General features: G+C 64.9%; 2 protein-coding genes across 2 annotated transcripts; both read right to left on the bottom strand.

The window, feature by feature from the left end:
* Positions 1-2,051: 2,051 nt before the first annotated feature.
* CPXM1 (carboxypeptidase X, M14 family member 1) lies at positions 2,052-12,043 on the bottom strand. Its single transcript, XM_048303743.1, has 14 exons — positions 11,471-12,043; positions 11,154-11,276; positions 10,820-10,929; positions 10,077-10,216; positions 9,907-9,991; positions 8,963-9,113; positions 8,677-8,756; positions 8,431-8,554; positions 7,775-7,971; positions 7,516-7,695; positions 5,833-6,130; positions 5,617-5,756; positions 2,985-3,087; positions 2,052-2,382 (listed from the first exon to the last, which is right to left on the bottom strand). The coding sequence occupies exons 1-14, from the start codon at positions 11,811-11,813 to the stop codon at positions 2,132-2,134; spliced, it is 2,325 nt and encodes a 774-aa protein (XP_048159700.1). The 5' UTR covers positions 11,814-12,043; the 3' UTR covers positions 2,052-2,131.
* An 876-nt stretch (positions 12,044-12,919) lies between these two features.
* On the bottom strand, positions 12,920-17,461 carry LOC125326752. The gene is made up of 2 exons (XM_048305211.1): positions 16,889-17,461; positions 12,920-16,525 (listed from the first exon to the last, which is right to left on the bottom strand). The coding sequence occupies exons 1-2, from the start codon at positions 17,459-17,461 to the stop codon at positions 15,818-15,820; spliced, it is 1,281 nt and encodes a 426-aa protein (XP_048161168.1). The 3' UTR covers positions 12,920-15,817.
* Between the last annotated feature and the right edge of the window lie 1,454 nt (positions 17,462-18,915).

Raw genomic sequence — 18,915 nt, 5'->3', positions numbered from 1 at the left:
CCAGCACCACGCGGAGGGGCTTTTTTTTTGGGGGGGAGAGGAGGGGATCTCTTTGTTTCCCCAGCCGGCCGCTCCCAGCGCTGGCAGACGCCGGATGCGTTCAGCCCATTGTTGTACGGCCCTTGGGGTGGGGGAGCTCGGGCAGGTTTGGGGGGGCTCTGGTGATAGCACGGCAGCGAGGGACCCCCGATTTGGGCCGTGCCCAGGCCGGCGGAGGCTCCGGCGGCGCGGCGGGCGCAGGCGCCGAGCGGGAGGTGCTGCCCCTGCCGATGTTGGATGATGCCATAAACCCATCCCGGGAAGGTTATGGGGTCACGGGGAGGGGGGATCTGGGGGCGCAGCAGCATCTGCGCAGGGCACGGGGGGCCCGGGAAGTGACGAGGGGACCCCCTGTTCCCCCCCACCCCCCGCCCCCGCCCCCCAAATCCCGGTGATGGGGCAGCAATGGATGGCTACGGGCATGGCGGTGAAATGGGGACCACCACTGGGACCCCTTCCCGTGGCCCCAAATCCCCTTCCCACTCCCCGAAAATGGGGTCCAACCACTGCAGCACCCCTAAAATTTGGTCCTAAGTGCCCCAAACGCCTTTCCTCCGATCCTAAATCCCCCTCCCGACCCCCAAAAATGGGTTCCCACCCCTCCAGCACCCCCAACAGGGGCTCTAAACCTCCCCAAACCCCCTCCCCACTCCCCGCGATGACCCCAACCCCCCGTTTTTAGGGGCTGCGAATTCCAGCACCCCCAGACCTCACTCCCAACACCCCAAAAACTCCCCCAAAATCCCCCAAACCCCAAAAACCCCACTTACCGAGCACCTCGAGCATGAGGTGCTGTACCCCCCGAAGTAGAAACACCCCCCAGCTCGGCGCTCAGGGGGGGACCCAGCTGGACCTGGGGGTGACCCCCCCCCGTCCAGGGTCACCCCGAGGGGCTGGGGAGGTCATCACGGTGATGACCACCCCCCCAAACCCGTGCTGGAGCCTCCCCGTGGGGCGCCGTGGGGGTCCCGGGGGTGTTGGGGACCCCCGAGGAAGGGCTCAGCCCAGCGTCGAGGACAGGTCTTTATTTCGGGTGGGGGGACGGGCACGGGGGGGGATCCCTTGGGCAGCCTGAGATATTGGGGGCACGGTCCCAGCACCCCCGACCCCCTCTCCATGGACACCCCATGGCCCCAGCAGCCCCTGGATCCCCACTCCTGACCCTCTCCCGGTGTCCCCAAAGTCCCAACATCCCCCAGTGCCCCCCACCATGGTCCCAGGACCCCCCCGCACCCTTCCAGTGCCTCCACGGTCCCAGTACTTCCCAGACCCCCACAGTCCAGGCACCCTCTGGACCCCCCCACCCCGGAGACCCCCCCATTGTCCCCACGCTCCCCAGAACTTCGCAGACCCACCCCCTCAGCACTCTCATGGCCCAGCAGCCCCCAGACCATCCCAGTGGCCCCAGCACCTTGTGGGCACCGCACGCTGCAGACCCCCACTGTCCCCGTGGTCCAAGAATCCCCCCAGTATCCCCCCAGTGCTCCCAGTATGGCCCCGCTATCCCCGAACCCCCTCAGCGTCCCCCCAGCCCCGCCCCCTCCGCACCGCCCACACATCTCGCATCCTATTGGTCCCCGACCCCGACAAGCCCCGCCCATCATCTCCAGCAGCCAATAGACGCCCAGAGATTCGAGGAGGGGGCGGGACGAGAGCTCCGGGGGGCAGCGGGGCGGGGCCAGAGGCGCCATCGCCAATGGGCGGGGCTTACCGAGAACGACCATTTATGGGCAAATGGGGCGGGGCCTGCGAGGGGCGTGTCCCGACGCAGAGTTTCTATTGGTCACCAGGGAATGGGCGGGGTTTGACTGGTCCATTTATGCGCACGGAGGGGCGTGGCCTGGCGGGGGCGTGGCCTCGCCGTGTTCGCGCCCTGGGGGCCGGGGCAGGATCGAGTCCCGGTCCCGTTCCCGGTCCCGTTCCCGGTCCCGTTCCCGGTGGTCCCATTCCTGCCCCGGTTCCCGGTCCCATTCCCAGCCCCCTCCGCCGCCCCAGGTCCGCAGAGTCGCAGCGGCAGCGCAGCCAAACTTTACTGGGAGCCGTCGCGCCCCGCGCCCCCCCGGCCGAGCCCGCGGCCCCGGGGCCGGCCCGGTCACTGCCCGCGGCCGTGGGCGCGCAGGCGGCGGAGGCGCAGCCGCTGCAGCCGCAGGGCCGGGTCGGGGCCCGGGCGGCTCCTCCCGGGCCGGTGCCGGCCCCGCGCCCGCGCCAGGCGGAAGCTGCACGGGGTGGGCACGTTCTCGAAGTAGACCCGGCACGGCTGCGTGGCCGCCTCGTAGCCCTCGGCCCGCGCCGTCACCTCGTACTCGCCCGGGTTCAGCAGCCGCCAGTAGTCCCCGTCCGAGGCTGCGGCGGGGGCGGGTGTCACACTCCTGTCCCCCATCCCTGTCCTCATCCCCAGCCCCGTTGCATTTGCATGCCCAGTCCCGTTCTTGTCTCATCCCTGTTCCTATTCCCATCCCCGATCCCATTCCCGCTCTAATCCTACTTCCATCGCCATGTGCAACCCCCAATCCCATCCCCCTTCCATCCCTGTCCCCAGCCCCATCCCATTCGTATCCACAACCCCATTCCTGTCCCCATCCCTTTTCCCAGTCTATTTCCATCCCCACCTGCAATTCCCAATCCCATCCCCAAATCCCACCTCATTATCTCGTTCCTTTCCCTGTCCCCATTCCCAGCCTCATCCCATTCCTATTCCCATCCCAATCCCATTCTTCTCCCCATCCCACCCCCTTTCCCACTCTAATCCTATTTCCATCTCCATCTGCAACCCCAATCCCACCCCTAAATCTCATTCCCATCCTCACCCCCGCCCCATTCCCACCTCCAGCCCTATCCCTGCTCCCAACCCCGTTACTGCCCTTATCCCATCTTCACTCCCAGCCGGATCCCGTTTCCGCCGCCACCCCAAATCCGGCCCCACTCCCCTCCCGGTGCCCCCGTACCGGTGCGGACGTCGTGGTTGATGCCATCCACGGAGATGATGGCGTTGGGGATCCCCTGCTCGGTGTCGCTGTCCCGAACCACGCCCTTGATCCCGCGGTGCACCTGGAGCCGGGGGGTCCCGGGGGGTCGGGCAGGTGCCACAGGGTGTCCCCAGTGTGTCCCCCCCCCTCCCCAAGGGTCACAGACACCCCTCCTGGGGGTTCCCTGTCGCTGACCTGCCCAGGACCCCGTGTCCCCATGGTCCCCCAGCACCTCCAGACCTCCCCCAGTGTCCCGATGAACCCAGCACCCCCCAGACCCCCCACCCTGGACCCCATTCCTCAGTGTCCCCATGGTCCCAGACCCGCCGGTGTCCCCACTGCCCCAGAACCACCTGGACACCCCAATTCCCCCATCGCCAGAACACCCCTAAACCCCCCGTCCTGAACCCCTCTTCCCCGGTGTCCCCGTGATCCCAGCACCCCCTGAGCCCCCTCAATGCCCCGATGAACCCAGCCCACCGCAGGACCCCCATCCTGGACCCGCCTTCTCCAGTGTCCCAATGGCCCAAAGACCCCCAAATCTCCCACTCTCGACACCCCTGGTGTCCCCATGGCCCCAGAACCACCTGGATCCCCCCAGTGTACCCACGGCCCCAGAACCACCTGGATCCCCTCGGTGTCCCCATGGCCCCAGAACCACCTGGATCCTTCACCGGTGTCCCCATGGCCCCAGAACCACCTGGATCCCCCCAGTGTACCCATGCCCCAGAACCACCTGGATCCCCTCGGTGTCCCCATGATCCCAGAACCACCTGGATCCCCCCAGTGTCCCCATGGCCCCAGAACCACCTGGATCCCCCCAGTGTCCCCATGGCCCCAGAACCACCTGGATCCCTTTGGTGTCGCCATGATCCCAGAACCACCTGGATCCCCCCAGTGTCCCCATGGCCCCAGAACCACCTGGATCCCCTCGGTGTCCCCATGATCCCAGAACCACCTGGATCCCCCCAGTGTCCCCATGGCCCCAGAACCACCTGGATCCCTTTGGTGTCGCCATGATCCCAGAACCCCCCAGCACCCCCCATCCTGGACCCCCCTTCTCCAGTGTCCCAATGGCCCAAAGGCCCCCAAATCTCCCACTCTCGACACCCCTGGTGTCCCCACGGCCCCAGAACCACCTGGATCCCCCCGGTGTCCCCATGATCCCAGAACCACCTGGACCCCCCCGGCGTCCCCATGATCCCAGAACCACCTGGATCCCCCCCGGTGTCCCCATGATCCCAGAACCACCTGGATCCCCCCCGGTGTCCCCATGACCCCAGAACCACCTGGATCCCCCCAGTGTCCCCATGGCCCCAGAACCACCTGGATCCCCTCGGTGTCCCCATGATCCCAGAACCACCTGGATCTCCTCAGTGTCCCCATGACCCCAGAACCACCTGGATCCCCCCAGTGTCCCCATGATCCCAGAACCACCTGGATCCCCCCAGTGTCCCCATGATCCCAGAACCACCTGGATCTCCTCAGTGTCCCCATGATCCCAGAACCACCTGGATCTCCTCAGTGTCCCCATGACCCCAGAACCACCTGGATCCCCCCAGTGTTCCCATGATCCCAGAACCACCTGGATCCCCCCCGGTGTCCCCATGATCCCAGAACCACCTGGATCCCCTCAGTGTCCCCATGACCCCAGAACCACCTGGATCCCCCCAGTGTACCCATGGCCCCAGAACCACCTGGATCCCCCCAGTGTCCCCATGGCCCCAGAACCACCTGGATCCCTTTGGTGTCGCCATGATCCCAGAACCCCCCAGCACCCCCCATCCTGGACCCCCCTTCTCCAGTGTCCCAATGGCCCAAAGGCCCCCAAATCTCCCACTCTCGACACCCCTGGTGTCCCCACGGCCCCAGAACCACCTGGATCCCCCCGGTGTCCCCATGATCCCAGAACCACCTGGACCCCCTTCCCCAGTGTTCCCATGATCCCAGAACCACCTGGATCCCCCCGGTGTCCCCATGATCCCAGAACCACCTGGACCCCCTTCCCCAGTGTTCCCATGATCCCAGAACCACCTGGATCCCCCCCGGTGTCCCCATGATCCCAGAACCACCTGGATCCCCCCAGTGTCCCCATGGCCCCAGAACCACCTGGATCCCCTCGGTGTCCCCATGACCCCAGAACCACCTGGATCCCCTCAGTGTCCCCATGACCCCAGAACCACCTGGATCCCCCCAGTGTCCCCATGATCCCAGAACCACCTGGATCCCCTCAGTGTCCCCATGATCCCAGAACCACCTGGACCCCCTTCCCCAGTGTTCCCATGATCCCAGAACCACCTGGACCCCCCCGGTGTCCCCATGATCCCAGAACCACCTGGATCCCCTCAGTGTCCCCATGATCCCAGAACCACCTGGATCCCCCCCGGTGTCCCCATGATCCCAGAACCACCTGGATCCCCCCAGTGTCCCCATGATCCCAGAACCACCACACCCCCCATCCTGGCCCCCCTTCCCAGTGCCCCCATTCCCAGCACTCCCCGGACCCTCCGGACAGACCGACCGGGGGTTGCTTCGCTCACCCTTGAGCCACTCCCTCCCTGCCCAAACCCCAACCCCGCCGGTGCTACCCCACGGCCGCCCCGTGCCCGACCTGCTCCATGAAGAGCAGCAGCGACTCCCGGTTGTTCTCCCACTCCTCGGGCAGCTCGGAGGCGTGCGGGAATTTGTCACAGGACAGCTCCACGGTGATCTCGAAGCAGTTGGTGTGCAGGTAGCTGAAGTCGTTCATACCTGCGCGGGACAGCGGGGCAGTGGCAGAAGGGGACAAAAGGGGCGACAGAAGGGGTGGCCGAGGCTCCTTACTCACTGCCGGCCACCGTGTGCCAGTTGGCGCCGTTGATGATGTTGCCGAAGCGCGTGAAGTCGTCGTAGTGGCAACGCCGGCGGTCGCCGCTGGCCATGGCCAGGTTGGCGGTGGCGTAGACGGTGGCCAGCCAGCGGAAGACGCCGTCGTCGGGCGTAGGGGTCAGTTCTTGGGCCTTCCAGTAGGTGCGGGTCATGTCGAAGGGGTAGGTGACCACCAGCTCGCCGCCGTGCAGGTTGGCGCTCAGCACGAACGGGTAGCGCTGCATCCACGCGATCACCGCCCGCGTCTCCGGGGCCACCTGCGCGGTGCCATCCGTGTCACCCGTGCCACCTGTGTCACCCGTGTCACCTGTGCCACCCGTGCCACCTGTGCCACCCGTGCCACCCGTGCCACCCGTGTCACCCGTGCCACCTGTGCCACCCGTGTCACCTGTGCCACCCGTGCCACCCGTGCCACCCAGGCTGCTGTTGGCCCCTTGGGATGGGTTGGGGTTTGGCCCCGGTGTGGTCACCCGTGGGTGGGCAGCACCGCGGTGCTGGTGGGTCAGGATTGGGAAGGGTTTTGGGGGCGTTTCAAGGGGATTTGGGGGGATTTTGGGGGATTTAAGGGTCTTTTTGGGGGATTTTGGGGGTCTTACGACAGCATTGCCGTGAGGGATTTTGGGGGGTTTTAAGGGAGTTTTACCACAGCATTGCCATAAGGGATTTTAGGGGTTTAAGGGGGTTTTGGGGGTGTCACCACAGAATTGCCATTTTGGGGGGTTTTAAGGGGGTTTTGGGGGTGTCAGCACAGCGTTGCCATGAGGGATTTTGGGAGGTTTTAAGGGGGTTTTGGGGGTGTCAGCACAGCATTGCCATGAGGGATTTTGGGGGGTTTTAAGGGGGTTTTGGGGGGGTTTAAGGGATTTTGGTACACCACAGCATTGGTATGAGGGATTTTGGGGGTTTTAAGGGGGTTTTGAGGGGTTTTAAGGGGGTTTTGGTACACCACAGCATTGGTATGAGGGATTTGGGGGGTTTTAAGGGGGTTTTGAGGGGTTTTAAGGGATTTTGGCGCACCACAGCATTGATATGAGGGATTTTGGGGGGTTCACTGCAGTGCTGGTGCAGGAGGATGTGGAGGGGTTTTGAGAGGTTTTTGAGAGGTTTTAAGGGGGTTTTGAGGGGTTCCAAGGGATTTTGGGGGTCTCACCACACCACTGCCATGAGGGATTTTGGGGGCTTCACCGCAGTGCTGGTGAGGGAGGATTGGGAGGGGTTTTGGGGGGGTTGCAGGGGGATTTGGGGGGGCTTTGAGGGGTTTTGAAGGGGTTTGGGAGGCCTCACACAGCACTGGCGCGAGGGATTTTGGGGGATTCACTCTGGTCTGGTGCAGGAGCATGGAGGGCTTTTGGGGGATTTCAGGGGTGTTCTGAGGAGGTTTTGGAGGGTTTTAAGGGGGTTTTGGGGTGTCTCACCACAGCACTGACACGATTTTGGGGGTTTCACTGTGGCGCTGGTGCAGGAGCACGGAGGAGTTTGGGGGGGCTCACCACGTCATTGGGGGTGGGATGATGGGGTGCACGAGGGAGGGGGTTCAGGGCTGGTTTTTGGGGTCTCACTGTGACACTGGCACAGCACGAGTGGGTTTCGGGGTCTCCCCACGGCCCCATCCCGGGAGGATCGGGGCATTTCGGGCTCTCACCGTGGCGTTGGCGAAGGTGTAGTACTCGGGGATGGGGATGTAGTGGTTGGGGAACTGGTGGGGCACCAGGTCGTTGTCCTCGGCGTCCCACAGCGCCGTGTTCAGGTCGGCAAAGTTGTGGTTGAGGTCGATGCCCTCGTAGGTCCAGCGGCCCATGGCCCATCCCGCCAGCTCCGAGCCCTGGTGGGGACACCGCGGTCACCGCGACGGTCACCAGGATGGCACCGGCGTGGCACCGGGGTGGCGATCCCGACCCTACCAGCTTGTAGGCGGTCTCGTAGCCGTCGGGGTTCATGGAGGGCAGCAGGTGGATGCGGGTGTCCGTCACCAGCTGCACCACGCGCGGGTTGCCCAGCCGGAATTCCCGGCACAGGAATTCCATCAGGTTCAGCAGCAGCTCCCGGCCCAGCACCTCGTTCCCGTGCATCCCGGCCACGTAGCGGAATTCCGGCTCGCCTGCCCGGGCCGTGGGGACGTGGTTGGGATGGTCTTGGTGGCTGTCCCCACCTCCCTGCACCAGCCTGGGCGTCGCTGTGTCCCCATCCCCATCCTACATATCCCCAGTCCGCCCATCCTGCCCCAGTCTGGCTGTCCCAGTACCCCCCGTCCCCATCCTGGCTGTCCCCAGCGACTGTTCCCATCCCCATTCTGCCCCGCTCTGGGTGTCCCCAGCCACGCTGTCCCCACCCTGGCTGTCACTGTCCCCACCCCATCCCTCCCACACACCACCCTGGACATCCCTGGTGACCGTCCCCACCCCCCTGAACCATCCAGGGCATCCCCCGTGTCCCCATCCAGATCCTGGGCATCCGCAGCGCTGCTGTCCCCACCCCGTGCCAACCTGGCCACCCCCTGACACTGTCCCCACGCCCACCCTGTCCCCAGCTGTCCCCAGCTGTCCCCCCCGGCACCCACCGACTTCGTGCTGCCCGGGGTTGTCCGAGATCTCCATCACGTAGAGGCGCAGCCCGCGGGAGCTCTGCCCGATGCTGTACACGCGGGTGATGTCGGGGCACTCCTCGCTCACCCTCCTCATCAGCTGCGGGGTGGCGGCGTCAGGGACACCCCGCGGGGACACCCTGAGGTGGCACAGACCCGCCCCGGGGTGTCCTGGGGGACACAGAGCCCTGCCCACCCCCCGCCGCGGCTCGGGGCTGGCACCTTTCTCATCTCCTTGTAGTTGTGGTGGCGGAAATCCAGCTGCGAGGCGGGCGGGGGCGGCGGGGGCCAAGCGTGGGGGTCTGCGGGGACACCGGGGGGACACCGGGGGGACACCGGGGGGGACACGGTCAGAGCCAGCGAACGGCCCCGGCCGCCGCTCCGGCCACAGCGCTGGTGCCGTGCGCGCTGCTGGGGCGGCGTGCGGGGACTCGGGGCACGCACCCAGCGGGTCGCCACGGGGCGAGGGACAGCCGCGGCACCCAGCGGGCACCCAGCGGGCACCCACCGGGCACGGGGCAGCCCAGGACCTCGGCCCGCAGGCAGACGGTGCCGTTCGGGAACCAGCTCTGGGGGTTGATGCGCAGGAAGCGCCCCACGAGCGGCGAGGGCAGCAGGTTCAGCACCGGCGTCTCGGGGTCCGTGTTCCCGGGAAACACCTGCAGGGGACACGAGGGGACACGGAGGGGACACGGAGGGGTCAGGGGGACGCGGGGGATGCCCCTAAAGCGGAGCAGACGCGGCCGGGGGGGGGGGGCAGGGAGGGGGGCAGAGCCCAGACGGGGCTGCGGGGCGCTGCTCTGACCCCAAACCCCCGCCCCACAGGGGGAGGGTCCCCAGGGATGGGTATAGGAACCCCCAAATCTGTTCCTGGCATGGGTGAGACAGGGGGACCCCCAAACCCACCCCTGGTACAGCCCCAGCACGGGCACCCCAAGCCCTCCCCAGCTCCCGGCTGCCGTGGCCGCCCCCGGTGCCCACGCGTGTCCCCACGCCGTGCCAGGGGGGCTGGCAGGTGCCCAGGCCGGGACAAGCCGCCTTTGTGCCGGGAGGAAGCACGGGAGGGTGCCCGGGGCGGGGAGGCCAAGGGCAACAGAGCCCGGGCGCGGGGCCAGCTGGCACCGGGAGCCCGGGATGGGCAACCCGGGCTGGTCACCGCTGCCGGTGTGGTTAACCCGGGGTGGTTAATGCCCTCTCCAGCGCGGTTATCCCACCTGGAATGGTTCACCCTTGGAATGCTCATCCCCCCTGGCACAATTAACTCTCCCTGGCATTGTTACCCTCCCTGGCACAAGTGACCCCCCACCCTAATTAACCCACCCACCGTGCTCAATCCCCCTCCCATAATTACAGATGGTTACTCCCCCCTGTCACAGCCACCCCCGGTGGCCCCGCTCAGTCTGGGGGTGCCATGCCGGGGGTCCCCGTCCCACCCCCCAGCTGGGCACCCACCGCCTCCTCGGTGCCGTTGCGGCTCGGCAGCCACGCGTGGGTGTCATTGCTGACCTGCACCTTGTAGGACGTCACCCAGTCGTACCTGTGGGGCACGGGGGGGGGTGTCACGGGGTCCCCCGCCATGGCCCCCCTCCCTCGCCCACCCCAAATCCCCCTCGGCCCCGTACGTCCAGATGGAGTTGAGGCCCTGGGTGACCACGCCGGTGAAGCGGGTGAGGCGCCGGGCGTCCACCTGCAGCCACTGCTCCGTGTCCTCGTGGCCCGCGCACCAGCCCCCGTCGTAGAAGTCGCCGTCGTAGAGCCCTGACTGCGGGGAGGGGAGGGGACACACACGGGGACACGTCCCCACCGCCCGCGGGGTCCCCGGCGCCGTGGGGGTGGCACCGGGGTGGTGGCACCGGGGTGGTGGCCCTCGAGGGCCCGCGGTGGAGCCCACGGTGGCCACGCAGGAGGGAGGGGATCGGGCCGGGGAGCGCCCGTGGCAGCCGTGTGCCGTGCGGGGGGGCCGTGAGCTCGCCACAAACGTGTCACAGACGTGCCACGGACGTGCCACACCTACCCCGCGTTTGCCAGGCGCTTGCCACACCCGCATGCCACGTGCCGCGCAGGTGACATCGAAACATCCCCGCCAGCCTGGCACACGCCTGGCACACCTCTGGCACGCTCCTGGCACACGCCGGGCACTCCTCGCTCACTTCCGTCACACCCGTGGCACACTCGTGGCACACTCCTGGCACTCCTGGCACTCCTCGCCCAACCCTGGCACACCCCCGTCACTCCCCTGGCACACTCCTGGCACACCCCTGGCACACTCCTGGCACACTCCTCGCACACTCCTCGCACAGCCCTGGCACAGCCCTGGCACAGCCCTGGCACAGCCCTGGCACAGCCCTGGCACTCCCGGCCGTACCTGGATGTTGAGGCGGCCGCGGTGCGCGCCCAGCCCGTGCCGCTTGTGGCTGGACGCCCGGAGCTGCGTGTCCAGCACCCGCAGCGACTCCAGCCCCAGGGGGGGGCACGCTGGGGACACAGCGGGGACCGGGGTCACCCAGGGCTCGCCCCCTGCCCCCACGGCTGTCCCCACCCCGCGGCCCACGGAGCTGCGCCGTGGGAACCCCGCCAGCCCCGCCTCGACACCCCAAGCCCCAGGTGCCCCCCCTGTACCCCCCAGGTGCCCCCCACGCCAGGGCCGGGTCCGTGTGCAGGTGACGGTGCCCGCTCCCCCCCACACCCAGCGCACGTACGGGGTTCCTGCGGAGCGGCCGGAGCCTCCGGCTTCTTCTTCACCACCTTCTTCTTCCTCACCACCTTCTTCCTCACCACCTTCTTCCTCACCACCGCCACCTTCGTCACCTTCGGCGCAGGGGCTGCGAGGGGACACGGGGATGCCACGGAGGGGCGCTGGGACCACTCACGCAGCCCCCCCAGGGTGGGGACACCTCCAGACGCTGGCACCCCATTGCCCCCCCCCCCCCCATGAGACCCCCCTCTTGCACACTCAGTCCTTCACCCCCCCCCCCCCCCCCATCCCAGCCGCCCCCCGAGCCCCCCCAGCTCCTACCTGTGACCGCGGGGTCCCCCTCCCGCAGCCCCCCGCGCTGGGAGGGGCTGGGCCCGGGGGGGGTCCCGCTGGCCCGCACCGGGGGGGCCGTGGTGCCCTTCGGGGGTCCCGTGGTGGTGCCACTCGAGGGAGCAGCCGCGGTGCCCTTCGGGGGGGGTGCCACGCTGGGTTCGGGGGGTCCCGTCACGGTGTCCTTCGGGGGGGGCGTCTCGCTGCCTTTAGGGGCTCCGCTGGCGATGCCCTTCGTGGGGGGTACCCTGCTGGTTTTCGGGGGTCCCGTCACGGTGTCCTTCGTGGGGGACGCCCCGCTGGTTTTGGGGGGTCCCGTCACGGTGTCCTTCATGGGGGACACCCCGCTGGCTCTGGGGGGTCCGCTGGCGATGCCCTTCGTTGGGGACACCCCGCTGGTTTTGGGGGGTCCCGCCGTGGTGCCCTTTCTGGGGGACACTGCGCTGGCTTTGTGGGGTGCGCTGGCGATGCCCTTCGGAGGGGACACCCCGCTGGCCGTGCCCAGCCCCGAGGCGCGGGGCCGGCCGGGCTGGACGGGGGTCGGCAACCCGCGGGGCCGGGGGGTGGCGCGGGCGGGGGGCGCGGCGCGGGCGGGGGGCGCCGGGGGGCCCAGCAGGAGCAGCAGCAGCAGCGGAGCGAGGGGCAACCCCGGCATGGCCGCGGCCCCGCCGGTCCCTGCCGGTCCCTGCCGGTCCCTGCCCGCTCCTGCCCGGCCCGCTCCCGGCCCCTCCCCGCCCCCGCCCCCTCCCGCTCGGCCGCGACCCCCGGCCGCTCCCCGCCCGCTTCCTGCCCGGGACCCCAGCCCGCCCCCTGCCCGGGACCCCCGCCTGCCTCTTGCCCGCCTCCCGCCCGGGACCCCCCGCCCGCCCCCGGCACGGCCCCCGCCCGGGACCCCCGCCTGTCTCCTGCCCGCCCCCCGCCCGGGACCCCCGGCCGTCCCCTGCCCGCCCCGCCCCGTTCAGCGGCCCCGTCCCGCTCCCCGTGTCACCGGACCCCTCGAACGGGGCACATCGGTCCCGCCTGCTCACCTGCGGGCCCTGCCCCGTGTCCCCAGCGTGTCCCCAGCGCTGTCCCATCACCGTGTCCCGCTGTCCCCTCAGTGTATCCCCGCTGTCCCCAGCCCCCCGCGGTGTCCCCGCTGTGCCATCACCACGTCGGGGAGGGGCCCGGGGGTCTGGGGGGGGCTCCTCCCGCCGCAGCGGCGGCATCGCCGGCCGAGCCCGGGGACCCGGGAGGTCCCGGAGTCCGCTGCGGGCGGAGCGGGGCCGAACCCCGCGGCGAGGAGCGGCCCCCGGCCCCGACCCCTCGGGAGTGCCCCGGGTGGGGGCCGGGGGTGCGGGTCTGGGTGCCGGGGAAGGGGTCTGGGTCCTGCCTCTCCCCCCACCCTGCGCGGGGTCTCACACGCGCTCGTTTTCCGCCCCAGAAGAACTTTCCCGGCTCGACTTTTTCCTTCTTTTATTGGGATTTCCTGCCCGCGCGGAGCGGAGCTGGCGCCGGTCCCATCCCTGTCCCTTGTCCCCATCCCTGCTCCCTCTGGGGGTGTCCCAGAGCCCCGCTGGGCTGAGGAAGGAGTGGGACAGGGTCCCCCGGCTCCGTGGCACCCCGGGATCCTTTGGATCTGCATCACCCGGGGGTGCTCCTTTGCCATCCCAGGCTGGCAGCAGGGCACAGCGGGGACAGCGTGGCTGGCGCGGGGCCCGCCTGGCACAGAGGACGGAGCATTCCCTGCCCGATTCCAAGGGCTGGATGCTGGGAAGGCTTTTGTTCGGGGCTCAGGCAGCTCCTGCCTTCTGTCGAGGCTCTGGAGAGGGCCCAGGAGGGGCGGCCGTGACTCAGCCCCACGGGACGGGCACTTTCGAGGTTTGCAGAAATCCCGGCCCCGCTCCTGGCCCCGTTCCCGGTTTCCCGGGGCCAAAGCACACCCAGCCCCCGATTCGGGCTGCCTCAGCACTTGCCGGGATGTCAGGAATTTCCTGGAGCAGCGCCATGGCTGCGGGGCAGCGTTCCAGCACCGGGGCTGCCAGATGCAGCTTGGAGATGCTTTAAAGGCGCCGTGGCCTTTCCCGGCAGGAATCCCACAGGGAAGAGGCGGACCCTCAACACCCCACAACCGCAGCGGGGTCGGCAGTGGGGTCAAACCCATTGGCCACTCCCCGGGGCTGCAGCTCCAGAAGGTTCCAGATGGTTCCAGAAGGCCCCGCGGTTGGGGCGTCCCTTTGTGACGCGGGAGCTGCGCCGTGCCCGGATCCCGGCGCGACCCCGAAGGGTTCAGGGCCATTCCCAGTAGAGCCCCTCCCTCAGGAGCAGCAGCTCCCGGGATCCCTCTGGAGATGCCCCTGGAGAAGGTGAATCCCGGCTCCCAGCCGGTCCAGAGGCTGCTCTGATCCCGGGAGGGACAGGGGACGTTGGCCATGGAGCAGGAGGAGTGGGAAGCCTCGGGAAGTCCCCGAGGGCTGTGCCAAGGGGGACACGGCCGAGATCCACAGGTACCCCAAGGGCACGGAAAGAGATCCCAAGGGCATGGAAAGGGATCCCAAGGGCTGAGCCGGGGGCACACCCATGGATACAAGGATCTGTCCCGATGGTTGGACCTAATCAGCCAAGAGATGTCCCAAATGGAGGAATTCATCAACCAAGAGTTGTCCCAGGGGAAAGCCAGGAGAGACCCGAACTGTGCCAGGGGCAAGGCGACGGAGACGAGGATCTGTCCCGATGGGAAGAATTCATCAGCCAAGAGCGGTGCCAAGGGGAAGCCAGCGGATCCCAAGAGTGGTGCCAAGGGGAAGCCAGCGGATCCCAAGAGTTGTGCCAAGGGGAATCCAATGGATCCCAAGAGCGGTGCCAAGGGGAAGCCGATGGATCCCAAGAGTTGTGCCAAGGGGAATCCAATGGATCCCAAGAGCGGTGCCAAGGGGAAGCCAGCGGATCCCAAGTGCGGTGCCCAAGGGGAAGCTGATGGCTCCCAAGAGCGGTGCCAAGGGGAAGCCGATGGATCCCAAGAGCGGTGCCAAGGGGAATCCAATGGATCCCAAGAGCGGTGCCAAGGGGAATCCAGCGGATCCCAAGAGCGGTGCCAAGGGGAATCCAGCGGATCCCAAGAGCGGTGCCAAGGGGAATCCAATGGATCCCAAGAGCGGTGCCAAGGGGAATCCAATGGATCCCAAGAGCGGTGCCAAGGGGAAGCCGATGGATCCCAAGAGTTGTGCCAAGGGGAATCCAATGGATCCCAAGAGCGGTGCCAAGGGGAAGCCAGCGGATCCCAAGAGCGGTGCCCAAGGGGAAGCTGATGGCTCCCAAGAGCGGTGCCAAGGGGAATCCAGCGGATACAAAGACCTGTCCCAGTGGGAAGACTTCATCAGCCACGAGATGTCCCATTGGGAACACCACACGGACCGAGGGAAAGCCGAGATATCCCCGAAGCAGCGCCAATGGGAAGTCGAAAGAGATCCAGAGCTGTGCCAGGGGGAAGGCAATGGATACAAAAGTGTGTCCCAATGGGAAGCCTTCATCAAGCAGGAGATGTCCCAAATGGAAGAATTTATCAACCATGAGATGTCCCAAAGCAAAGATTTCATGGATCAGGACATGTCCCACACGGAAAACTTCATCGAGCAAGAGCCGTGCCAAGGAAAAGCCAGGAGACACCAAGAACGGTGCCAAGGGAATGCCAACGGATACAAAAGTGTGTCCCAATGGGAAGCCTTCATCCACCAAGAGATGTCCCACATGGAAGAATCCATCCGCCCAGAGATGTCCCACATGGAAGAATCCATCCATCAAGAGATGTCCCACATGGAAGAATCCATCAGCCAAGAGATGTCCCACATGGAAGAATCCATCCACCCAGAGATATCCCACATGGAAGAATCCATCAGCCAAGAGATGTCCCACATGGAAGAATCCATCCACCCAGAGATATCCCACATGGAAGAATCCATCCATCAAGAGATGTCCCACATGGAAGAATCCATCAGCCAAGAGATGTCCCACAAGGAAGAATCCATCCACCCAGAGATATCCCAGTGGGAAGACTTTACCAACCAAGATCTGTGCCAAGGCAAAGCCAAGAGACACCAAGAACGGTGCAAAGGGAAAGCCAAGGGATACAAAAATTGGTCCCAATGGGAAGACTTCATCCACGAAGAGATGTCCCAGATGGAAGAATCCATCCACCAAGAGATGTCCCACATGGAAGAATCCATCAGCCAAGAGATGTCCCACCTGTAAGAATCCATCCACCCAGAGATGTCCCACATGGAAGAATCCATCTACCCAGAGATGTCCCAGATGGATGAATCCATCAGCCAAGAAATGTCCCACCTGTAAGAATCCATCCACTCAGAGATGTCCCACATGGAAGAATCCATCCACCAAGAGATATCCCACATGGAAGAATCCATCCATCAAGAGATGTCCCACATGGAAGAATCCATCCATCAAGAGATGTCCCACATGGAAGAATCCATCAGCCAAGAGATGTCCCACATGGAAGAATCCATCCACCCAGAGATATCCCACATGGAAGAATCCATCCATCAAGAGATGTCCCACATGGAAGAATCCATCCATCAAGAGATGTCCCACATGGAAGAATCCATCCATCAAGAGATGTCCCACATGGAAGAATCCATCAGCCAAGAGATGTCCCACATGGAAGAATCCATCCACCCAGAGATATCCCACATGGAAGAATCCATCCATCAAGAGATGTCCCACATGGAAGAATCCATCCATCAAGAGATGTCCCACATGGAAGAATCCATCCATCAAGAGATGTCCCACATGGAAGAATCCATCAGCCAAGAGATGTCCCACAAGGAAGAATCCATCCACCCAGAGATATCCCAGTGGGAAGACTTTACCAACCAAGATCTGTGCCAAGGCAAAGCCAAGAGACACCAAGAACGGTGCAAAGGGAAAGCCAAGGGATACAAAAATTGGTCCCAATGGGAAGACTTCATCCACGAAGAGATGTCCCAGATGGAAGAATCCATCCACCAAGAGATGTCCCACATGGAAGAATCCATCAGCCAAGAGATGTCCCACCTGTAAGAATCCATCCACCCAGAGATGTCCCACATGGAAGAATCCATCTACCCAGAGATGTCCCAGATGGATGAATCCATCAGCCAAGAAATGTCCCACCTGTAAGAATCCATCCACTCAGAGATGTCCCACATGGAAGAATCCATCCACCAAGAGATATCCCACATGGAAGAATCCATCCATCAAGAGATGTCCCACATGGAAGAATCCATCCATCAAGAGATGTCCCACATGGAAGAATCCATCAGCCAAGAGATGTCCCACATGGAAGAATCCATCCACCCAGAGATATCCCACATGGAAGAATCCATCCATCAAGAGATGTCCCACATGGAAGAATCCATCCATCAAGAGATGTCCCACATGGAAGAATCCATCCATCAAGAGATGTCCCACATGGAAGAATCCATCAGCCAAGAGATGTCCCACATGGAAGAATCCATCCACCCAGAGATATCCCACATGGAAGAATCCATCCATCAAGAGATGTCCCACATGGAAGAATCCATCCATCAAGAGATGTCCCACATGGAAGAATCCATCCACCCAGAGATGCCCCACCTGGAAGAATCCATCCACCCAGAGATGTCCCATGCGGAAGAACTCACCGACCAAGATCGGTGCCAAGAGGAAACCAAGAGACACCAAGAGCAGCGTCAAGGGAATGCCAACAGATACAAAACTCTGTCCCAATGGGAAGCCTTCATCCACCAAGAGATGTCCCAGTGGGAAAGACTTTATGGACCAAGAGCTGTGCCAAGGGCCGGCCAACGGAGCAGGGAACACATCCCCGCCCACGCCATCGGTGCCAGGGGGATCAGCGCCCTCCGGCCCTGCCCATCCTGACCTCCGGGGCCTTTCCCACGCCCACGGCTGCTCTCCGGAGCCTGGCACTGATCCCACCTTAGAGAAGTTCAGCATTCCCAAGGAGTTCATCCATGGTTTCCCTTCTGGCCCATCCCGCTGAAGCCCATGGGGAGAAATGGTTGCCACGTGCTCCCCAAAAAGGCACCAGGAGTCCCAAGTCCCAGCCACGGGAATTAAAGGAATTAAAGGAATTCCTGCTGTGGCTCCGTCGGCTGCTAATGAGCCCCAGGAGGGGATGAGAGCTCCAGAGGGGTCTCCAAGTTTGGAATGTCACCATGGAATTGAGGGGCCTGGGGCAGGTTGGGTGCAGGGCAGGGACTCATGGAATCATGGAATTGTTTGGGTTGGAAAACCCCTCAAAGGCCATCGAGTCCAACTGTCCCCCAGCACTGCCCAGGCCACCACTGACCCGTGTCCCCAGGTGCCACATCTGCAGGAGGTTAAATCCCTCCAGGGATGGGCATTTCACTGCTGCCAGGGCTGGACAGCCCTTCCCAGGAGGAATTTTCCCGATATCCAACTTAAACTTTCCCTGGCCCAGCCTGAGGCCGTTCCCTCTCCTCCTGTCCCTGTTCCCTGCAAGCAGATCCCGATATCCAACCTGGCTCCAAGATTTCAGGGAGTTGTGTTGTTGCCACAGGGTCCCTCCTGATCCCTCTTTTCTCCAGGCTGAGCACCTTTCCCAGCTCCCTCAGCTTCTCCTGGTGCTCCAGACCCTTTCCCAGCTCCCTCAGCCTCTCCTGCAGCTCCAGACCCTTTCCCAGCTCCCTCAGCCATTCCTGGAGCTCCAGACCCTTTCCCAGCTCCCTCAGCTTCTCCTGGTGCTCCAGACCCTTTCCCAGCTCCCTCAGCCTCTCCTGCAGCTCCAGACCCTTTCCCAGCTCCCTCAGCCATTCCTGCAGCTCCAGACCCTTTCCCAGCTCCCTCAGCCCCTCCAGGAGCTCCAGCCCCTTTCCCAGCTCCCTCAGCCTCTCCTGCAGCTCCAGACCCTTTCCCAGCTCCCTCAGCCATTCCTGCAGCTCCAGACCCTTTCCCAGCTCCCTCAGCCCCTCCTGGTGCTCCAGCCCCTTTCCCAGCTCCTTCAGCCTCTCCTGCAGCTCCAGACCCTTTCCCAGCTCCCTCAGCCTCTCCTGCAGCTCCAGACCCTTTCCCAGCTCCCTCAGCCTCTCCTGCAGCTCCAGACCCTTTCCCAGCTCCCTCAGCCTCTCCTGCAGCTCCAGACCCTTTCCCAGCTCCCTCAGCCCCTCCTGGTGCTCCAGACCCTTTCCCAGCTCCCTCAGCCTCTCCTGCAGCTCCAGACCCTTTCCCAGCTCCCTCAGCCTCTCCTGCAGCTCCAGACCCTTTCCCAGCTCCCTCAGCCTCTCCTGCAGCTCCAGACCCTTTCCCAGCTCCCTCAGCTTCTCCTGCAGCTCCAGACCCTTTCCCAGCTCCCTCAGCCTCTCCTGCAGCTCCAGACCCTTTCCCAGCTCCCTCAGCCTCTCCTGCAGCTCCAGACCCTTTCCCAGCTCCCTCAGCCTCTCCTG

Source organism: Corvus hawaiiensis, chromosome 5 (genome assembly GCF_020740725.1).
Source record: "Corvus hawaiiensis isolate bCorHaw1 chromosome 5, bCorHaw1.pri.cur, whole genome shotgun sequence".
Lineage (NCBI taxonomy): Eukaryota > Metazoa > Chordata > Aves > Passeriformes > Corvidae > Corvus > Corvus hawaiiensis.
This window is presented reverse-complemented; position numbering and strand designations above follow the sequence as displayed.